The sequence below is a fragment of the Solanum verrucosum genome, unplaced genomic scaffold, assembly GCF_900185275.1.
Source record: "Solanum verrucosum unplaced genomic scaffold, falcon-dt-bn FXZP01000275.1, whole genome shotgun sequence".
In the NCBI taxonomy this organism is placed as follows: Eukaryota; Viridiplantae; Streptophyta; class Magnoliopsida; order Solanales; family Solanaceae; genus Solanum; species Solanum verrucosum.
In genome coordinates this window covers 831,817-851,095 of record NW_026020738.1, presented here as the reverse complement: position 1 = coordinate 851,095, position 19,279 = coordinate 831,817, and the positions used below count along the sequence as shown (strand labels likewise).

At 32.0% G+C, this 19,279-nt stretch overlaps 2 protein-coding genes across 2 annotated transcripts; one reads left to right on the top strand and one right to left on the bottom strand.

Annotated features, from left to right (window-relative positions):
- Positions 1-443: 443 nt before the first annotated feature.
- Positions 444-6,559, top strand: LOC125812675 (probable serine/threonine-protein kinase At1g54610). Its single transcript, XM_049492165.1, has 7 exons — positions 444-812; positions 1,392-1,679; positions 2,409-2,726; positions 2,890-3,108; positions 3,977-4,071; positions 5,072-5,159; positions 6,176-6,559. Exons 1-7 carry the CDS (start codon positions 444-446, stop codon positions 6,530-6,532), a joined length of 1,734 nt encoding a protein of 577 aa, XP_049348122.1. The 3' UTR covers positions 6,533-6,559.
- Positions 6,560-16,500: 9,941 nt separating this feature from the next.
- LOC125812691 (putative pentatricopeptide repeat-containing protein At5g52630) lies at positions 16,501-19,279 on the bottom strand. The gene has a single exon (XM_049492182.1). The coding sequence runs from the start codon at positions 19,261-19,263 to the stop codon at positions 16,507-16,509; it is 2,757 nt and encodes a 918-aa protein (XP_049348139.1). The 5' UTR covers positions 19,264-19,279; the 3' UTR covers positions 16,501-16,506.

The window sequence follows — 19,279 nt, the reverse complement described above, 5'->3', positions numbered from 1 at the left end:
CAAAGTTCACGGCAAATTAAAGGGATTGAATTTTTTGCCATTTGGCTTGTACTTAGAGTAGATTGTATATAATATAATTTGACTAGGTTCTACTAGCCAAAACTTTGTTATTTTATTACAAATTAAACAAAAAATGTATCTCCAAAAACAAGAGTAAACTTCCTTGATAAAACAGAAAGAATTTGGTTACTAATCATGGACATAATTCATAATTTTATTTTATTTTTCCATATTATTTTCCATGACGATAAAAGCAAAGAAATAAAAGAAAATGACACTTTTTACAAATATTACATGAATATAAATATTTGCCGGCCAAAAGTACAAAGAGAATTCGAACTTCTCTAGCATTTTTTGCCATTTATAGTTATTATCACCACTCATATTATTCCACACAAAACGTTAAAAGAATTTTTTGAGATTCGCGTCGTGTAAGGACCATAATGGGTTGTGTAGTAGGCAAGGGTTATAGTTTCATGACTCCGGAAAGACTTGAGAGGATGAAAAATGATAATGGTTATGTTAAAGGAAATGGAGTTGAAAAACAACGACGAAGAGAACAACAACAACAACAAATGAGGGATATTGCTCGAATTCGCGATCAAGAAGGGAATCATGCAGAACTTGATCAAGAAGAGAAAAGAAATGGAAATAATGGAGTTAAAATAGGAATAATTGATAATGGTAGGAAAATAGGAGGAGATGATCAATTGGTGGATGGATGGCCGAAATGGCTTGTTGATAATATTCCTAAAGAGGTTTTACTTGGTTTAGTACCAAAGACTGCTGATTCATATGAAAAACTTGATAAGGTAAGTTCATTTCCAAGTCGGATTCAGAATTTAAACTTTCAATTTTTAAGATTTTTAATATAATATTTCATGCACTTCAGCATTAAATGAATAACCTAGTGCAAACAACATCTTGTGTACATATGAGAAAGGGTTGTCTCACCCCAAGGGATTATGATGTAAACAGTCTACGTACCCTAACACAAATTCAGTACCAGTTGATTCTACAACTCAAACATGTGACCTATATATGGTCACGCGTAAACAACTTTAGTACCGTTACTTCAAGACTCCCCTTCATTATCACTTTGACATTATGAGTCCAATACTTAATATTTATTGAAATTTTAATTATAAGTTTCACCTAAATATCTACACTTCGTACATAAAACATTAATTGAACTCATAGCAAACTCATATAGTTGATTTCGCATATGGTCATGATTCTGACTCAACTAATAGTTATCATCTCATAAAGTCGTATTTCTTCTTGATAATTTCAATTTTCTGAAACCACAACTATTAGTTGAGTAACTCTCTGAGAAATAAACTCCGCAAAAATAATTGGTAATTACCTTAATACATGTTTTTTTTTTGCAGGTAGGTCAAGGGACATATAGCAATGTGTATAAAGCTAGAGATAGAAAAAGTGGGAAAATAGTAGCCTTAAAGAAGGTTAGATTTGATACAAGTGAACCAGAAAGTGTGAAATTTATGGCAAGAGAGATTATAATATTGAAGAAACTTGATCATCCAAATATTATAAAACTTGAAGGATTAGCTACTTCAAGAATGCATTATAGTCTTTATTTGGTTTTTGACTTTATGCAATCTGATTTAACTAAACTTATCAATCACACTCAAGGAATTAGACTCACTCAGCCTCAGGTAAGTAAATTACTTATTTTCCTCATTTTATAATAATTTTTTTTATATATAATAGGTCTAATTGCACAATTTAGAGGAATTATATATGTGGTAATTATATTGAGTGTCTAATTGTTTAATGTTTTTCTTGTATAGTTTGGAACTCGAGATCCTGATTAAGGACGTGAGATCTTACTCTGTCGAATATAGTTATCACAGTTAAGAAACTATCAAAAATCAATCCTATCGGTCGGGTTTTAAAAAAATTCTAGCGCCATAAATTGGAAATTGCAAATCGATCTCCAATCTTATCGGTCGAGGTTTTTTCACAAAAAATAAATTAAAGAGTATAAATAAAATAAACATAGTTTTAAATCAATAAGCACCAATAGTTTAGTGGTAGAAATGCATCTTATCATAGTAGAGATGTGAGTTCAAAGACCATATAGTGCCTTTTATCATTATGTGATAAAAAAAACCGACTTTATCGCTACTATATTTCATTTTTTACACCGCATAAAATAATAATAAATAAACTGACTCATATGTAAGATGAGATTGTCAAATGATAATCAAACATCTTACTTAATGTACTGAATTTTATATAAATCAATAAACATTATATTAGCTATACCGGTTTTAATTTGATATATGAATAACTTCCCTTTCTAGCCAACAAACAAACGATCCCTAATAATGTAGATACTATTTACACGGTCAATATATTTATTAAATAAGATTTTGTTGCAGATAAAATGTTACATGGAGCAATTGTTAAGTGGACTTGAACATTGTCATGAAAGAGGAATATTGCATAGAGATATTAAAGGGTCAAATTTGCTAATAGACAAAAATGGGATACTAAAAATAGGTGATTTTGGACTTGCAAATTTTTATGAAACAAAGACAAAGAGGCCCCTAACAAGTAGAGTTGTGACACTTTGGTACAGAGCACCAGAATTACTTTTGGGTTCCACTAATTATAGTGTTGGAATTGATCTTTGGAGTGCTGGTTGTCTTTTGGCTGAAATGTTTGTTGGAAGACCTATTTTGCCTGGTAGAAATGAGGTAAAAAAAACAATATTTTTTTTAATTAAAATCGTTTTTATTAGTGAATTGTTAAAACTTTTTTACCTTATATTATTCGAAGTTGCTTAGTTAATTCAATATTTGATTAGAGGTACAAATGAGCTAGATGTCATTCCCATTATTTTTTGGTTAAATTTTACAGATTGAACAACTTCACAAGATATTTAAGTTATGTGGTTCACCGACGGAAGAATATTGGAAGAAAGTGAAGCCACCAACAACATTTAGACCACCACAACACAAGCCATGTTTTGGGCAAATTTTCCCAAATTTGCCTCATTCTGCTTTTCCCCTTTTATACACACTTTTGTCCGTTGAGCCTCACTTGCGTGGCACTGCTTCTACTGCCCTTCAAAATGAAGTAAGTTACGATAATTATCTAAATATATATCTTATTTTACTATAATCTCTAAAATTTCCTATCATTTAAAAGAATTTCAAAAATCTACTCTCGGATACATCCCTCCCCTCTCTGATACGTCCCCTAGCGTATGTACCTAGTATCTATTGATGTATTCGAAAGTCCAGTGATGTATCTGAATATCCTATTCTCTCTCTGATGCATCCCTCACTTATGTATCTAGAAGTCCAGTGATGTATCGGATATCCTATCCTCTCTGATACATCCCTCACTTATGTATCCGAAAGTCCAGTGATGTATCCGGATATCCTATCCTTTCTGATACATCCCTCACTTATGTATCCAGAAATATCCAAAATCCATAAATTTTAAGGGATTTCTGTAATTTGAAAAAGAGTAGGAAATAATTAGGGAAACTTACATAAATATACTATATTAAGAAAATATTTACCATTTATAGCAATAACATTTTCTTTTCACTTGATCACTTTTAATACATTTATAATACAATTTTAATACATATTACAGAGAACAATTTATAAAACACATATAATATAAGTTTTATTGATGATTTATCACATATTTTAATACATTTATACTACAGTGTGTCAAATTCTTACCAAACAACTAAACACGCATAATATATTTTAAAACAGTTATAATACATACATATTGCATACATAATTCACTTTTAATATATTGTTTATCATAGTATTGCTATATATTGCTATAAATGGTAATAAATAAAAAGTATTGCTAAAATCAGTAATCATTTATTAAAAGGTATCTATTCAAGTAATTTTTCCAAATAATTATGTGCACCCATATTATTGAGCACTAAAATTTAATTTGTTGAACATTGTGTTAGTTCTTTACAACAAGCCCATTAGCATGTGGGCTCTCTGAACTGCCTGTTTTCAAAGTGGAAGACGATGGGCCGGCCCAATCCATTGATATCACAAGGTATCTTCGATTTTACATGTGCTATTTAAATTAAATTTCGTATTTTTAATTAATATTGACAAATTTCAAACAAACTTCATAATTATTGTACAATTAGACTTTCACCATAAACATCTTTAATCTATGTTCCAACATGTTAATATAAAAATCTTTTTCTTACTTATTGATAGATTGTATCACGAGCTTTCAGAGATTCTAAAATATATAAAATTTAAACTTTTATCTTCACCTTTTTCTTTATGACCTTATATATTTACATATTTGTAAATTACTACAATTTCCAAAATGCTATAATTATTAATTACACATGTGTGATTATTAAAATGATTATATATCATTGTTCTATATATAGTAGGTATATTGATTATCCTTTTAGACAATAATCATTAAAAAAGAGACTTTAGGACCAAGGCAAGTTAGATCATTACACATTAGATGTCACAAAATTAATATTATTGTCACAAGATTAATAGTATAAAATATAATCATAGTCTTATTGACATAATCCCCTGCAATACAAGATGATAATTATTATATCACGAGCACAAAAAGCCATCATTACATATTTAATATATATAATATAAAGTTGTTTATTTATCTTTTTTCCTTTATTTTTGGGTGGTGTCTGCTTGTGGTCCCTTATTTTTTTTGTTAAAATCAGGAATTTAATTCTTCTTGATATTCGACAAAAGATATTTGAGTCTTTTAAGTAATCTTATTGTATAAATTATGGTCCCTTCAATAATGGAATGCATAATTATATATTTTTATTTAAACTATTCATATTATAACTAGGGAAAATAGCGATTTTATCCATGTGTTATTTAACTATGCATATCTCATAATATTGATAAATATATATATATATATATATATATATATATATATATATATATATATATATTATTTTCATACTAATAACTAAATGGTGTGTATCTATTTATTTTCTTGTATTTTTCTATGATGATTAATAAATAATTAAAAATAAATTGCACCACAGGAAGAGAGCTTCAAAAGGCAAACGGGTTAAGAAAAATAGGGAGGGCTATAAAAAATTGCTCTCCAATATTTCTGAAAACTCAAAAGAGGTAAATTCTTTTTTCTTTTAATTATGTTTTTTTTCTCTTGAATTTGTAAGAAAATGTACTCTATTCGTCTCAATTATCTATTGTGATTTCTAAATTCAATAAATCATTAGTTTTGTTCCCAAACTATTAACAACATTAAAAATACCCCTCTACTTGACTAACTAAACTTAGATACACACCGATCTACTACATAGCATAGCAAGTAGTTTCAAACATTTGTAGGAGCATGAGACTCTTAATTTTAAAAAAACGAGAGAAGTTTGAAAATACCTCTAAAATTTAACGAGAATTTAGGGGTGTATTTTACTCATATTACACGATCAGAGAGTTCAGTTAGTCAAGTAAATTTTCTAGAATTGTAGTTCTACTTTTTTTATTAAAAAAATTAACTTTTTTCATTCTAAATAGGACACAAAATGCCATAAATACCTCCACATGCATCCAACCAAATAACATGCACATGAGGTTGGCAATTAACTTCCACTTACCAAAATAAATTTGGACATCAACCAATCATTCACAAAAAAAATAAAATTGGATTTATCATTCACATATTGTAAGGTTTCAATAGTATATATGCATTTTTATCATCATCAAGATAATAAGTTGAATATAATATTTCTATCTTTAATCATATATTTTTTTATTTGAGCCTTTGAATTGAAAAAAAATTATTATCAGGAAAAAAAACTCCTTTAATAAACTTTACATGTTTTAAATTCAAATTAATTAATATTTTAGTATGTATATCATACATCGAAAGAACTATACACTAAAAATTACAAGTTAATTACATGCATTTGGATTTAATACATATATACTTATTGTATTACTATATCTGGACATATTATAACAGATAATCTGTCATATTTTTCTATAAGTCTAATTTTTCACTTTTTATATTAAATTATTTACATTTACCCTTTTAGTAAACATGATAATATAAGATCATTTTATAATACTATCCGCATATATAGCTGAAACTGATTAAATTTTCCTCAATTTTGATTTAACAGGAAAAGCAAGGGGAGTCAAGTAACCAAAGCCAAGATATGGGTGAAAGTAGTAGTAATTCATTTTCCTTAAACATGATTAATAATAATATTAATCAAAGTCCTCCTCCTTCACCAACTCCATTTTTCAAATTTAGAAACATTAATCAATTTTCTAAAACTGAGGCACATCCTAATGCTCTCAAAAACATTAAAAATTATCCAATTTTATTAGCCTCTATTACTGAAGCAGCCAAAAATTATGAAGATAATAGATTAAGTCTTAATCGTAGGTCAATCTCAACCATTGATTTTAGAAATCATCATGATCTAATGGACCACAAAATCTCTAAGATATTTAGCTTTGAAGATGCTAGTTAATTAGTTATTAGTAAATTATGATTTTGATCGTTGTGATATCTGACCTAGTGTATTGGACCTTTAATTAAGAAATTTAATTGATGCACTTAGGTTTTTAATCCTTTTGCTTGTGTTTTTTTTTTTTTTTTTACAAATTTATTGAATTATTAATCGATACATTACTTATTCTGTCTAATGTTGAGTTTGTATTGTTTTTCAATATTTGAGAGTAATATAATTCTAAAAATACTTTTACTATATATTTTCTACATAAAGGGACAAAAAATAAAGCTTTTTATTATTATTAAATGGAAGGTTAAATATGTTGAGTTTGATATAATAAGCAACAAAATTGAAGGATTAAAATGCAATCATCCCATTAATTAATTAGAAATGTTGCTTTTTTTTGTTCAATTTAATTGTTTACTCGTGCATTTGGTTCAGAAATACTGTTGATTTTGATTTTGTGTATTATTTTAATTTGATGAAATAAAAAATACAATATGCAAAGATTTTCTGACATACCTAAATTACTGAGTAGTAATTTGTTTGTTTTGGGGGGCAATTAACAAGGTTTTTTTAAAAAATTAAGGTTTAAGTCATAGACTATTTCTTAAAATTTGTCACTGAAATTATATACGTAAACACCTTAATTAGAATTAGTATTTATTGAACAACTTCTTATTAAATAAATTATGTAGTCAACTTTAAAATACTATTCTTATTTATGAAAACGTCACTTCACTGCTATTTTAGTATGTAGCTCTGTTTTTTTTTCACTTTTAAATTTTTTATTTCAATTTATGAAAACTAAATCATATTTACTTTTCTTTTTCTATTTATTGAAGAACTCATTGACTTGCTACAAACAAATTAATTATTTCCAATCATAGAACACTAACAAATTACGAGGGGCGGATTTACTTGTTCAATCTCTTTCAAGAGCATTAGTGGGGCAATGGAGACATCGACATGTCCATTTCCAATAAATTAAACTCTATATATGAAATTAAAAAAAAAGTTATATATATACTCGTAGTATAATTTTCTTTGTCTGGTTTTAACTTTGCACGGAATTTAAGAAATTTAAGAAGACTTTTAGACTAAAAATATGTAGAATAGACCAAAATGTCTTCAATCTATTGGTATTAAACATGTTATGTGGAAAATCAGAATAACAAAGTCGCCAAAAAAGAGAAGCATGTGTTCTTTTTGTAACAGACTAAAAAAAAAGTAAAACAAACAAATTGAAACGTAAGTAGTAGTAGTATATAGTGAACATTTTAAAAGAAATTCTGAATCCGTCACTGATCAGATAGAAAGACAAATTAGCAATTCAAGCTATGGCTAAACTTCATTCAAAACTTACCAAACAAGTACACGAAACACACACATATATATACAATAATCATGACTTAATTCTTCCCATTCATCACACATACATGATGTTCATATAACCACCATACAAAAAACCTTCAAAAAAACCATTTGTTACATGGCAATATCAAGAAGAAGTAGAGAATCAAGAAGGGGAAAAATATAAAATCAAGTTTTCCTTTCATTAAACACACCACTAATCGCAATAATTATCGGAGAATTTGCTCTTAATCCACTTGAAGCTGTTCATCAAAGATGTTTTAACCTTACCTTCAACGGAATACATGTTATAACTAGCTATTCTTTTCCTCCTCTTCGTCTCTGAATTTCCCCCCACAGGTCCATTGAAGCTAAAAGATTTTGTTCGATCCTCGAAATCAAATCTTGCTTCTTTGTAAGATGCAGAGTGATAAGGGAAAGATTTACTCTTCTCCATGACCAAGAAAAAGCTCAAAAAAGCTCAAAAAATGGTATATTAGTTAGAACAAGATGAAGCAAGAAATGTGTATATCTTATGTGTATATATGTTATATTGTACGTTAGTGGGTTTTATGCATGGGCCCAGAAAGTGACTTAGATTTAATATTTTTTAGAAGATTGTGGTTGTTTTTCGAGATTCGTTTTTTTTTCAAAAATGGATATCATCATTTGATAGGCACAGTTTGTTCTTCAAATACGTTGGTCTTTAATTCTTATCGGTTATATAAATTGGTTTATATCAAATTTATATCTAATGTGACATAAATTTTATAAGGACAAAATATATAAATATTATGATGTAATAATATAAATTTATGTCCAGCAAAAAAATTATTTATCTCAAGGAAAAAAATCAGGATAAAATAGGGGCAAAAGCGCAAATAACCCGGATATTACAGGATAAAATGTTGTATCGCTTCTTTTGTCCCATTTTTGTGGTATTTTTTGAATTTCAAGATGCAAACAAGTCTTTCATTAATTGTAATTTTTTCATGTCTTTTAATATTTTAAATTGTCAATAAATGTGACTTGTAATACTTTTTTACTTAGTTTTTTAATATAAAAATTTTATTTTAAAATTTTGATATCCAAATTCACGATCTAAACTAAATAATTTGATTTTCAAAATTCACACTATGTTATATTAATTGAAACAAAGGGAATATTATATAGCTGGATTTGATGGATGTGTGAGTATTTGGCTGTTTTGGGATGTGATGAAGAAAAAGTGGTCACTTTGAGAAATTTAAGGCTTATTTTGGTACAAGATGATAAAAGATCATATCAAGGGGGTAGTTGAGCCAATCTTGGGTAGTGACTAGTGTCCATAACCTTATTATATTGGGTACTAAATAATATTTTTATTCCTAATTTTCTTTTATTAATTGTTACTATAATATATCCAGAAGGAAAATGATTAGATTGTTTAAAGTTGGGTATATATTCTAGAGAAAGTGTGTAGAAGCCAAATTACTTTAAAGAGTTTTGAGGGGTGGGTAAGTGAGCAAGTCCAATTATTATAAGAAGACAAAAGGGTTTGCTCACATACAACATCTATTTGTAATTATAAATCATGATTTTTCAACGTTTAAATATGTGATTTGGGATCATGAGTTCAGATTCTCCAAAAAGTGAGATTTCAAATCACGATTTTACTTAATATGTAAATTTAATCCGTAAGTTTATATTTTTAAAAAAATAGACGCTTGAAAAAAAATCACGCTCAGCGTGAAGAGACTATACATACTACGTGAAAATATTATATTCAAGAAAAACTATTTAATACTAATATTGATTAATAAATCATTATAAAATTACGGGTATTTGAAGGTTCGTGACCGCAAATATTCTCCTTTTTTTAAACTACACAAATTATTATTTGTAAAAGGAACATTGATTTATTTTTTTATTTAAAAAGACAATAGGGTTTGCTCAGATAGTAAGCATCATTTATCTTTAATTCTAAGCTTGTATATAAACATATAATGTGTGTTATTCGTAATTTTGAATCATGATTTTATATCAGCGTTTGGACATGTGCTTTGAGATCATTATTTTAGATTCTAAAAAAACTATGATTTGAGATTTCGAATCATGATTTATTTTTTTTAAAAATGCAAATTTGACTTATAAGTTCATATTTTCTATATATAAAAAAAACATCATGTTCAGCGTGGAGACTATATGTACTATGTGAAAAGATTATTTTCAAAAATAACTAATTAATATTATTGACTAATGAGTCTTTATAAAATTATATGTATTTGAAAGTACGTAAACATAAATATTTATTTAATAAAAGAAACACGGATTTTTTTATTATTATTTTTTTGTGGGCCATCACCAACTAAGGCAAATGGAGTTATCAAGTAGTGTGAAGTCCACTTACGTAGCGTCATAGCCCATATGTATTGTGGGCCCTAGACCATGGAGATGGGCCTAGTGGGGGCCCAATGGTTATTCCAAGAGACAAAAAATAACAGTAAGTGGGCATTCCTCTTTCAACATGGCCTACAAACAAGTTTCCTGATTTTAGTTGTAGTTGTGGCCCTTCCTTGTCCCCCAAGTATTTATGAGCAACTTTCACATATAGCAAACACAAAATTCATATTTGTATACTATAGTAAAGTTTGCATAATTGCGCTCCATAGCAAACATAAATATGTATATTTCGCTACATATTCAAAAGAAAACAGTTGTATAATCTGCTTTGGTAAACATATACAAAAAGATCAATTGTATAAAGTGAGAGAGGTGAGTGAGCGAGCGAGATTTGGGAGAGTGGCGAGTGAGATCTGGGAGAGGGGAGAGAGGGGAACGAAAATATATGTATATATACAATTTTCACGCATTTTATAAATTTACGTTTTTGTATAAAGTGAGAGAGGCGAGTGAGAGAGCGAGATCTGGGAGAGTGACGAGCGAGATCTGGGAGAGGGGAGAGAGGGGAACGAAAATATATGTGTATATACAATTTTCTCTCGCTTTATACAAATACAAACGCATTTTATACAATTTTGCGTTTTTTGTATAAAGTGAGAGAGGCGAGTGAGAGAGCGAGATCTGGGAGAGTGGCGAGCGAGATCTGGGAGAGGGGAGAGAGGGGAACGAAAATATATGTGTATATACAATTTTCTCTCGCTTTATACAAACACAAACGCATTTTATACAATTTTGCGTTTTTTGTATAAAGTAAGAGAGGCGAGTGAGAGAGCGAGATCTGGGAGAGTGGCGAGCGAGATCTGGGAGAGGGGAGAGAGGGGAACGAAAATATATGTATATATACAATTTTCTCTCGCTTTATACAAACACAAACGCACTTTATACACTTGCGTTTGTATAAAAAATGAGAGAGGCGAGGGAGAGAACGAGAGTGGCGAGCGAGATTCACCAGGAGAGAGGTGAAATAGCAACAGTTTGCTATGAGGTACAATTAAATCAAACTATATTTATAGCATTTAATTTGAATTAATAGTTTGCTATTATATACAATTTTCCCAATGTTTATATGAAAAGAAAACTTTGTAATATAGTAAATTAAGGATCAATATTTATTTGAAATATAATATTGTTCTAATATATATTATTTACAATATAATAGGGATAAGAAAGTAAAGCTATTAAAATGTTACAAGAGTAGATTATGGAGTACCATGATTATGTTGTACGAGAACAAGGGAGATATATTAGTGATTTTCCATCAATTTGCCTTAGTGATGGACGAATTGATGCGACATATTCAAGAGAATATGTCCTCATGTATGCCATTCACAAATGTCATAATATTGACTCATAAGACGTGTGGTGGAGTTCACGATTGGTTGGATGTTTGGAGACAGATTCTGAAATCTAAAGGTTTAAGGTTGAGCCGCACTAAGAAACAATACCTTAAATGCAAGTTTAGTGACAAATCGCAAGAAACAATGGTGGAAGTAAAGATTGATTCACAAGGCATACCCAAGAAAGAAAGTTTCGAATCATTGGGTCTATAATCAAAGCAAATGAAAAGATTGATGATGATGCTTCTCATCATATTAGAGAGGGGTGAGTGACTCAAGTTTAGGGTACTATGTGATAAAAATATGTCACCAAAGTTTAAACGTAAGTTCTATCGAGCAAAGAAATGATCTATTAAGAATGCACGTGTTTAGAATACGAAGATAGAGGAGATGAGAATGCTCAGACGTATGTATGGGCATACCAGGAGAAACAATATTAGGAATGAAGTTATACATGAGACGGTGGAAATGGTCTCCATTGAGAATAAATGAGAAAGTGAGACTGAAGTGGTTTGAACATATGAAGAAGAGTTGCGCGGAGTAATGAAGTGTGAAAGTTTGACTATAGCAGGTATAGAGAAAAAGTAAAGGTAGTCCAAAGAAAAACTAGGGAGAGGTGATTAAACAAGATATGGTATATCTTCAACTTACTGAACACATGATCCTAAATATAAATGTTTGGAGGTCAGATATTAGGGAAGAAGGATAGTAGATAACCAAGTGTTGTAGTACATTTACACGGGGGACGCAAAGAGCTCATTTTCTCTTCTTTTTTAGCAGTCTTACCTAGTATTCACATTGTATCTTATCGTTCTATTTTACTATTAGTTTAGTTGTTTGCTTTTGTTTATATTGTTATTCCGCAATCGCTATTTTTCTTTCTACATAGTTTAGATTACATTTTTTTTGAAGGCGAGGGTATATCGGAAATAACCTCTCTACCCACAAAGGTAGGGGTAAGGTTTGCTTACATCCTATTCTCCCTAGATCCTACATGTGAAATTACACTAAGTATGCTATTGTTGTTATTGTACACAATATAGCTATATTTTGATGTTTTACAGCAAATATATGTTGGTCCACTTATTATCCACATAGAAACAATTAGGCAGAAACATTGAACTCTACGAACAGAGCTATCAGGGGAAGCCTTGCATGAAACTTGGCTTCGGTTCAAGAAGAAGCTGAAGTGGTGTCCAAATCATAGGTTGCAAGATGATGTCCTTTTGGAGGTGTCCTAGAGGTCATTGAACTTATGAACAAAGCTATGACATATAATATTGTTGGGGGTTCTATGATGCCTCACGCTTTCACTAAGGCCAGTGATATGCTTGACAAGATGACTAAAACAAATAGAGCCGGGATATCAGAGAGTCTGAGGTTTCAGCTAGCAGCTATGCTAAAGGAATGATCGCAGAACAGCACAGATTAAGCTTCTGGAGATGAATGATGATGACAGAGCAATTAATATACACTAATAACAGAGATCATCAAATGAAGAATATAAGTCAGGAAACTGAAGTGAACGATAATGTTAACTAATGACAGAAGGAACTAAATGATTAGATAAATACTATCCCCTCCGTTCCAATTTATATGAAGGTGTTTGACTAGGCACAAGTTTAAGAGAAAAAGGAAAGATTTATTAAACTTGTGGTCTAAAACAAGCCATTAAAATTTTTGTGGCTTTAAATCATCTCATTAAGGATAAATGAGAAGTTCGAAGTATTTTTATGAGATAAAGAGAGATGTCATTCTTTTTGACATAATGGTAACTATGATGTCTCAAAACTTGACATTCAATTAAAAACTTCAAATTAGGCCAATTCAAGTCTTACCGCCATCTTTGTTGTGGTCTATAATTGAAGAAGAGTGACTCTGCGAATCAGCATTAGCTTCAGTGCATCTGACTATTAGAACACTATATTTTGAAAGCTCTGATAGCAGGGTGTCAGCAACCATGGATGGAGTCAAATCAAAACCTGAAGAAGAGAGAATTTTTGTCAACACTTGTTTCGCTTTGTTCTTTATTATGGAAAAAGAGTCTACTATTGAGTGCATAAAATCCCTAACTTCTTAGAAATAAGACTTAAAGGCGCAAATTGCAATAAGAATCCCAGTGATGGAGAAAATTCACAATCAAGCCTTCAGAAATCACACCAAACAACCAAACGAAACAAAGGAATATAGAAGGTGGGCTGAAGGTTAAATGAGTACACTATTGGCAGAAACTCAGAATATTTCCAACATAGCCACCTGATTGTACAAAGACCCATTACAATGAAAAAAGAACAGAAATTAATTGAATTTCAGTGAAAAGTGTCCAGTATAGTAGAATTTCAGACGAATTTCTGAATAACTGCTAAAAGACCCAATCCATAGTTTATAACTAGAAATGATCAACATCAACTAAACTTCAAGTAAAATAAAGTCAGCAAGTAACAAAGCTCACAACGATTTCTAATAATGACTCGGATAAAATCCATAACTTAGCACCCAATGACCTGGTGGTCAATGAAGTGGATTGTAAACCACGAGGTTTCAGGTTTAAGTGCCCATTTGGATTAGCTTATATTTAGGCTCTTTTGGATTTTAAGCACTTTTTTAGTTTTAGGGGTGTTTGGAAAGGTTAAAAAGTGTTTTTAAGCACTCATTTTAGGCCAAAAAAGTTTTAAAATAAGCCAAAAGTAGAGTCCTCTACTTATGGCTTTTACCTTTTGACTTATAAGTTACTTTTTATAAGCCCATCCAAACAGGCCCGAAATCCCAGCAGAAATAAAACAGTAGGTGATTTCTTTCCATTTGTCCAATTTCTCTTTAAACATTGTCCACACACAGCAGTCCTAAAATTTTGTGACCACTTGCCAATGCAACAGGTGATTTACACCCCCCCTCCTCCCCACTCCCCTCCCCCCCAGGTTTCTTTTTCTCCTTAAGTTCTCAGGAATTACAATTTCTATCCAGAGAATCAATATAATCGACCCAACTATTTCGAGATTGAGGCATGCTTGCTCAGTGATGCAGGACTCTCACCAGTTCATGAAGTAGCAGACAGTAGCAGAAAGAAATGCAATCAATATTAGGAAGCCATTGCAGATAATGTGTTGCTTATGACAAATGCAGTGACACCATAACGCCCATTCATCCTTCCCCTTTCAAAAATCTGCTTTAAGTGCAAATATAGGATGAATTATTAGAAATGTGTGGCTATGTATTATCATAAATTTAGGTAGCTTTTTCAAGAAAGCCAAAATTAAGAAGTACAAATTTCATATACTCCATGAATGGAGGGAAACCTCCAATCGACATGAATGTCAAAAATCCAAATATAAAAGCTGCACATGCACATCTTGCCTGCATAATTTCAATTAAAGCAACTTTAAAAATGAGACTTCTTGTAGGAGAAATTAATCACACAAGGGAATGAAGGGTCAAGTTAAAAATCCCACTAAGGAGAAATAAGTTACCTGGATGGAAGTATATTGGTTTCCGCATTAATATAGATGATTCCAATGCAGACGGAGACCATCAAGCAGATCATTATGCTCAGCCAGTAATAGACAAAGTCTCTTGACATATTAACAAACGACCGTTTGGTTAAGGTGTAGGCAGAGGCGTATTCAGGATTTATAGATAATGGGTGCACTATTATAAAAAGGTGGATCTAAGACATAAATTTGATCGGTTAGATTCTTTTTACTGAAAACCATTAAAATTTTAAAATCATAGGTCCAAAATTAACTTTTATTTATCCAAACCAGTTACAAAATCTTAGAAAGAAAACTAAAGCAAGATAGATAAAAGATACAAATTTCTAACCTCACCTAGAGAGGTGCACCGAATCATCATCGTACTACATTATATGATACTTCGAATCTGGATTCACGCATCTATATTTAAATATTTTTAAAATATATAACACTACTATATATGATTTCGGGAGGGGACCATGGGTTCACGTGAACCCGGTGACCCCCTCATGTATACGCCCCTGGGTGTAGGACTGCATAAAGAGACTAGCCTGGCTATCCTTGGAATCTAGCACTGTTCCTTTTTATTACAAACACACAAAAAAAACATTTAATGAGAGAAAAAATTAGATAGATGATGAAGAAATCAAAGATCAAGGTATGGTACATTAAAACGTACAACTTTGGGAAGTTCTTCTACTTGGTAAGTAGCAGTACTGAGAACAACCATGGAAGTCAACAAGACTTTGAATTGCTTTGTAGTTGCCATCTTGTTTATGGGATCGTCAGCACACTGATCAAACTGATCAAAATAAGAAAAGAATAAGTTAAATGAAGTCAAAGATCCTTCTATCTAAAACCATACTAAATGATAAGAAAATTATCTATATAGTAGACTATTACTGTTTTTAATGTTATTAGCTTATGAAAAGGGCATTTTTCTATAATGACTATAAATTGGTAAACTTAATATAGCCAGACAAAGAAGTCATCTGACAGCCACTTAAACTACACAAATAGATAAAAAGAAATTGATACATCATTAATAACAATAATATATGCTAATTTTGCTTAAAGAAAGACCAACAGAAAGTGGTCACTTTTTATTGCAGTTATCAAAACAAAAAGGCATGGTGTGTATTTAAAAAGTTATTCCTGCATCTCGCTGGGCAAACATGCAAACATTTGGAGTTTGATTAGTAACAGGGTGATCTCAAAAGATATACCTTGATTGACCTCTTAGAGTTGCCTCACTTTGTCGAAACAGAGTTAATGCACCAGAGGAAATGATCTGATGTATCATGTATCCAGTCTTTCAACTACATTCATATGAATAGGAAGTAGGGACATCATATGCGTAGGGCCGTTAGGCATAGCACACATTCAAGTATCACCAGTAATCCCCACATGAGCAAGAGCCATCTTTGAAATGGTGGAACCGGTTAATATCTCTAATAATGATCTCCCTTGAGACAATTTTACAAATGAACTTGAATGCTGTATGGCAGTCCAAACAAATCCGAAGATTCTTCTTCACTCTAATAGGAACACCAGGAGGTGTAGCAATCAGCCCAAATGCAACAGCTAGTTTCTCACTATGATAGGAGAGAAGAATCTCCTTTTGTCTCCTCTCTACATCATGGAGATCAATATCTACCATAGGAACATAACCAGCTTTAGCCATTAGCTGTCCCAGTTCCTCCAGTTTGGCATATATATCATCACTTCGCGGATGGCTTCTGTCTCCAACTATAAATGTGTAAATACTATCTTTCACTTCAATCCAACTCATACCAGGTTCCTTTTTTACTCTACTGCTCTTCATAAATCTTCTTACTTTTGCAACATCTCCCCACAACCCAACTGATGCATAAATATTTGCAAGGAGAACATGAGTGCCAGATTTCTCTGGTTCAAGGCTAAAAAGCATCTCAGCAGCATGTTTTCCTACCTCTACATTCTTGTGGATTCTTGCAGCACCAAGAAGTGCACCCCAGACAGATGCATTAGCTTCAAAAGGCATCTTATTTACGAGCTCAATAGCATCATCTAGTTTTCCTGCTCGGCCCAGGACATCAATCATGCATGCATAATGCTCTTGAGTTGGTTCGATCCTAAACGAGTCTTTCATTGTTTCAAAATATTTCTTGGCTTCTGCAACTAAGCCAGCATGATTACATGCATAAAGGACACTAACTAATGTTATGTGATTTGGAGATACACCATCTTTTAACATCTCACCAAATAAATGAAGCGCCTGTTTCGCATGTCCATGTTGGGCAAGTCCTCCAATCATTGCCGACCATGAAACGATACCTTTCTTAGGAACCTCATGGAAAGCACAGCTAGCATCTTCTATACTTCCACACTTAGCATACATGTTAACTAGAGAGTTACCAGCAAACACATCTGACATGAACCCAAATTTCAACACATGAGCATGTATTTGTTTCCCCTGTTCGTACGCTGATAAATTTGCACATGCATTTAGGAGAGAACTGCAAACAAATGAGTCTGGCTTGAGATCCATATCTTGTAACTTCAGATACAGTTTCATAGCTTCTTCACCTTGACCAAGTAGAGCATAAGCTGTTATGAGAGAGGTAAAAGATGGCAAATCCAGAGTAGGGCACTCGTAAAAAATTCTAGCTGCATCATCCAACTGGGTACATTTTCCATAAGAATCAACAAGACTGTTTATAACAAAGGTGTCACACAGAAATCCCGACTTCACAGAGAGTGCATGCACTTGTTTGCAGACGCTGGCAGCCTGCAAGCCCGCAGCAGAGTTGAGAATGGCAAGTAAGGTTGTCTGATCAAATCCAATTCCTTGGGTGAATGTCTGAGTAAAAAGGTCTAGGCATGCATCGTCTGCCTCATTCTGCGAATAACCAGAGATCATAGCATTCAATGCAATTAAGTCCTTCCCGGGCATCAGATCATAGATCAACCTCGCATCCTTGGTTAAATTACACTTGCAATACATATCAATAAGACCAACACTCACAAATGGATCCAAAATTATATCTTTCTTTATCAAAAGAGAGTGCAACCCTTTACCCAACTCAGGGAGCTCTAGTGCAGCACAAGCCTTGAGAGCACTCGATAATGTGAACATGTTTGGCCAAATTCCTGACCTTCTCATCTGATTCAACATATCTATAGCTTGCCATTGGCATTCATGAAGAACACAACCAGCAATAATAGCATTCCATGAAACAATGTCAGGTACTACAATTCCCTCAAAAGCTGTAATGGCATCCTTAAGATCTCCCCCTTTTGCATACATGTCGACGAGTGCATTAGACGAGAACGGATCAGAACCATAGCCAAGCTTCACCAAATACCCATGTATTTTCTTTCCTTCAACAATATCTACTAACCCAGTACAAGCATTCAATATATTAGATAAACTATATTCATCCGGCCTGACTCCACTACCAATCATGTCACGAAACATACACATCGCCTCACTAAAAAAATCATTTTGCGTGTAACAAGAAAACAACGCATTCCAAGAAACAACATTTCTTTCCGGGATTTCCTCAAACAACATCCTAGAATCCACAAACTCGCCACATTTCGCGTACATAACAACCAAAGTATTCGCAACGAAAACATCAGAATCAAATCCTGTAACCACAACAACCCCATGAAGCTGCTTACCAAGAAAAAGCTCCTTCTCAATAGAACATGCCTTAAGCACACTAGGAAAAGTAAACTCATTACATCTAAGACCCAAAGAATGCATTTTTAAGAAACCCCATATAGCATCTTTACCAAAACCATTCTGGGAATACCCAGAAATCAAAGATGACCAAGAAACCAAATCTGGTTCAGGACTTTCATCAATCAGTTTATGTGCATATTGAAAAATACCACATTTTGAATACAAATTAACTAAATGGTTCCTATATTTACTATGATTAGATAACCCAAGTTTGGTTAAATGGGCATGGATTTGAAGAGCTGGGGTTAAAGACTTAGTTTTGGAAAGGTGTGAAAGGAGGTTTGTGTAGGAAATATAGTTGGATATAGAGGTCGAAAAGAGGCTATTTTGAAACTTGAAAATCGGAGAAGGAAGTGTGAATTGTAGGTGATGAAGAGGACTTCTATAAAGGCGGCAAATTCTTGATTCGAAAACCATTGCCCAATTGGGTTCG

Excerpts from the sequence above, each read along its gene's own strand:
- LOC125812675 (XM_049492165.1), top strand. The coding sequence starts at position 444 with ATGGGTTGTGTAGTAGGCAAGGGTTATAGTTTCATGACTCCGGAAAGA. Across the intron at positions 3,109-3,976 it reads CTACTGCCCTTCAAAATGAA|TTCTTTACAACAAGCCCATT; the intron begins GTAAGTTACGAT and ends ACATTGTGTTAG. Across the intron at positions 5,160-6,175 it reads TTTCTGAAAACTCAAAAGAG|GAAAAGCAAGGGGAGTCAAG; the intron begins GTAAATTCTTTT and ends TTGATTTAACAG.
- LOC125812691 (XM_049492182.1), bottom strand. The coding sequence starts at position 19,263 with ATGGTTTTCGAATCAAGAATTTGCCGCCTTTATAGAAGTCCTCTTCAT.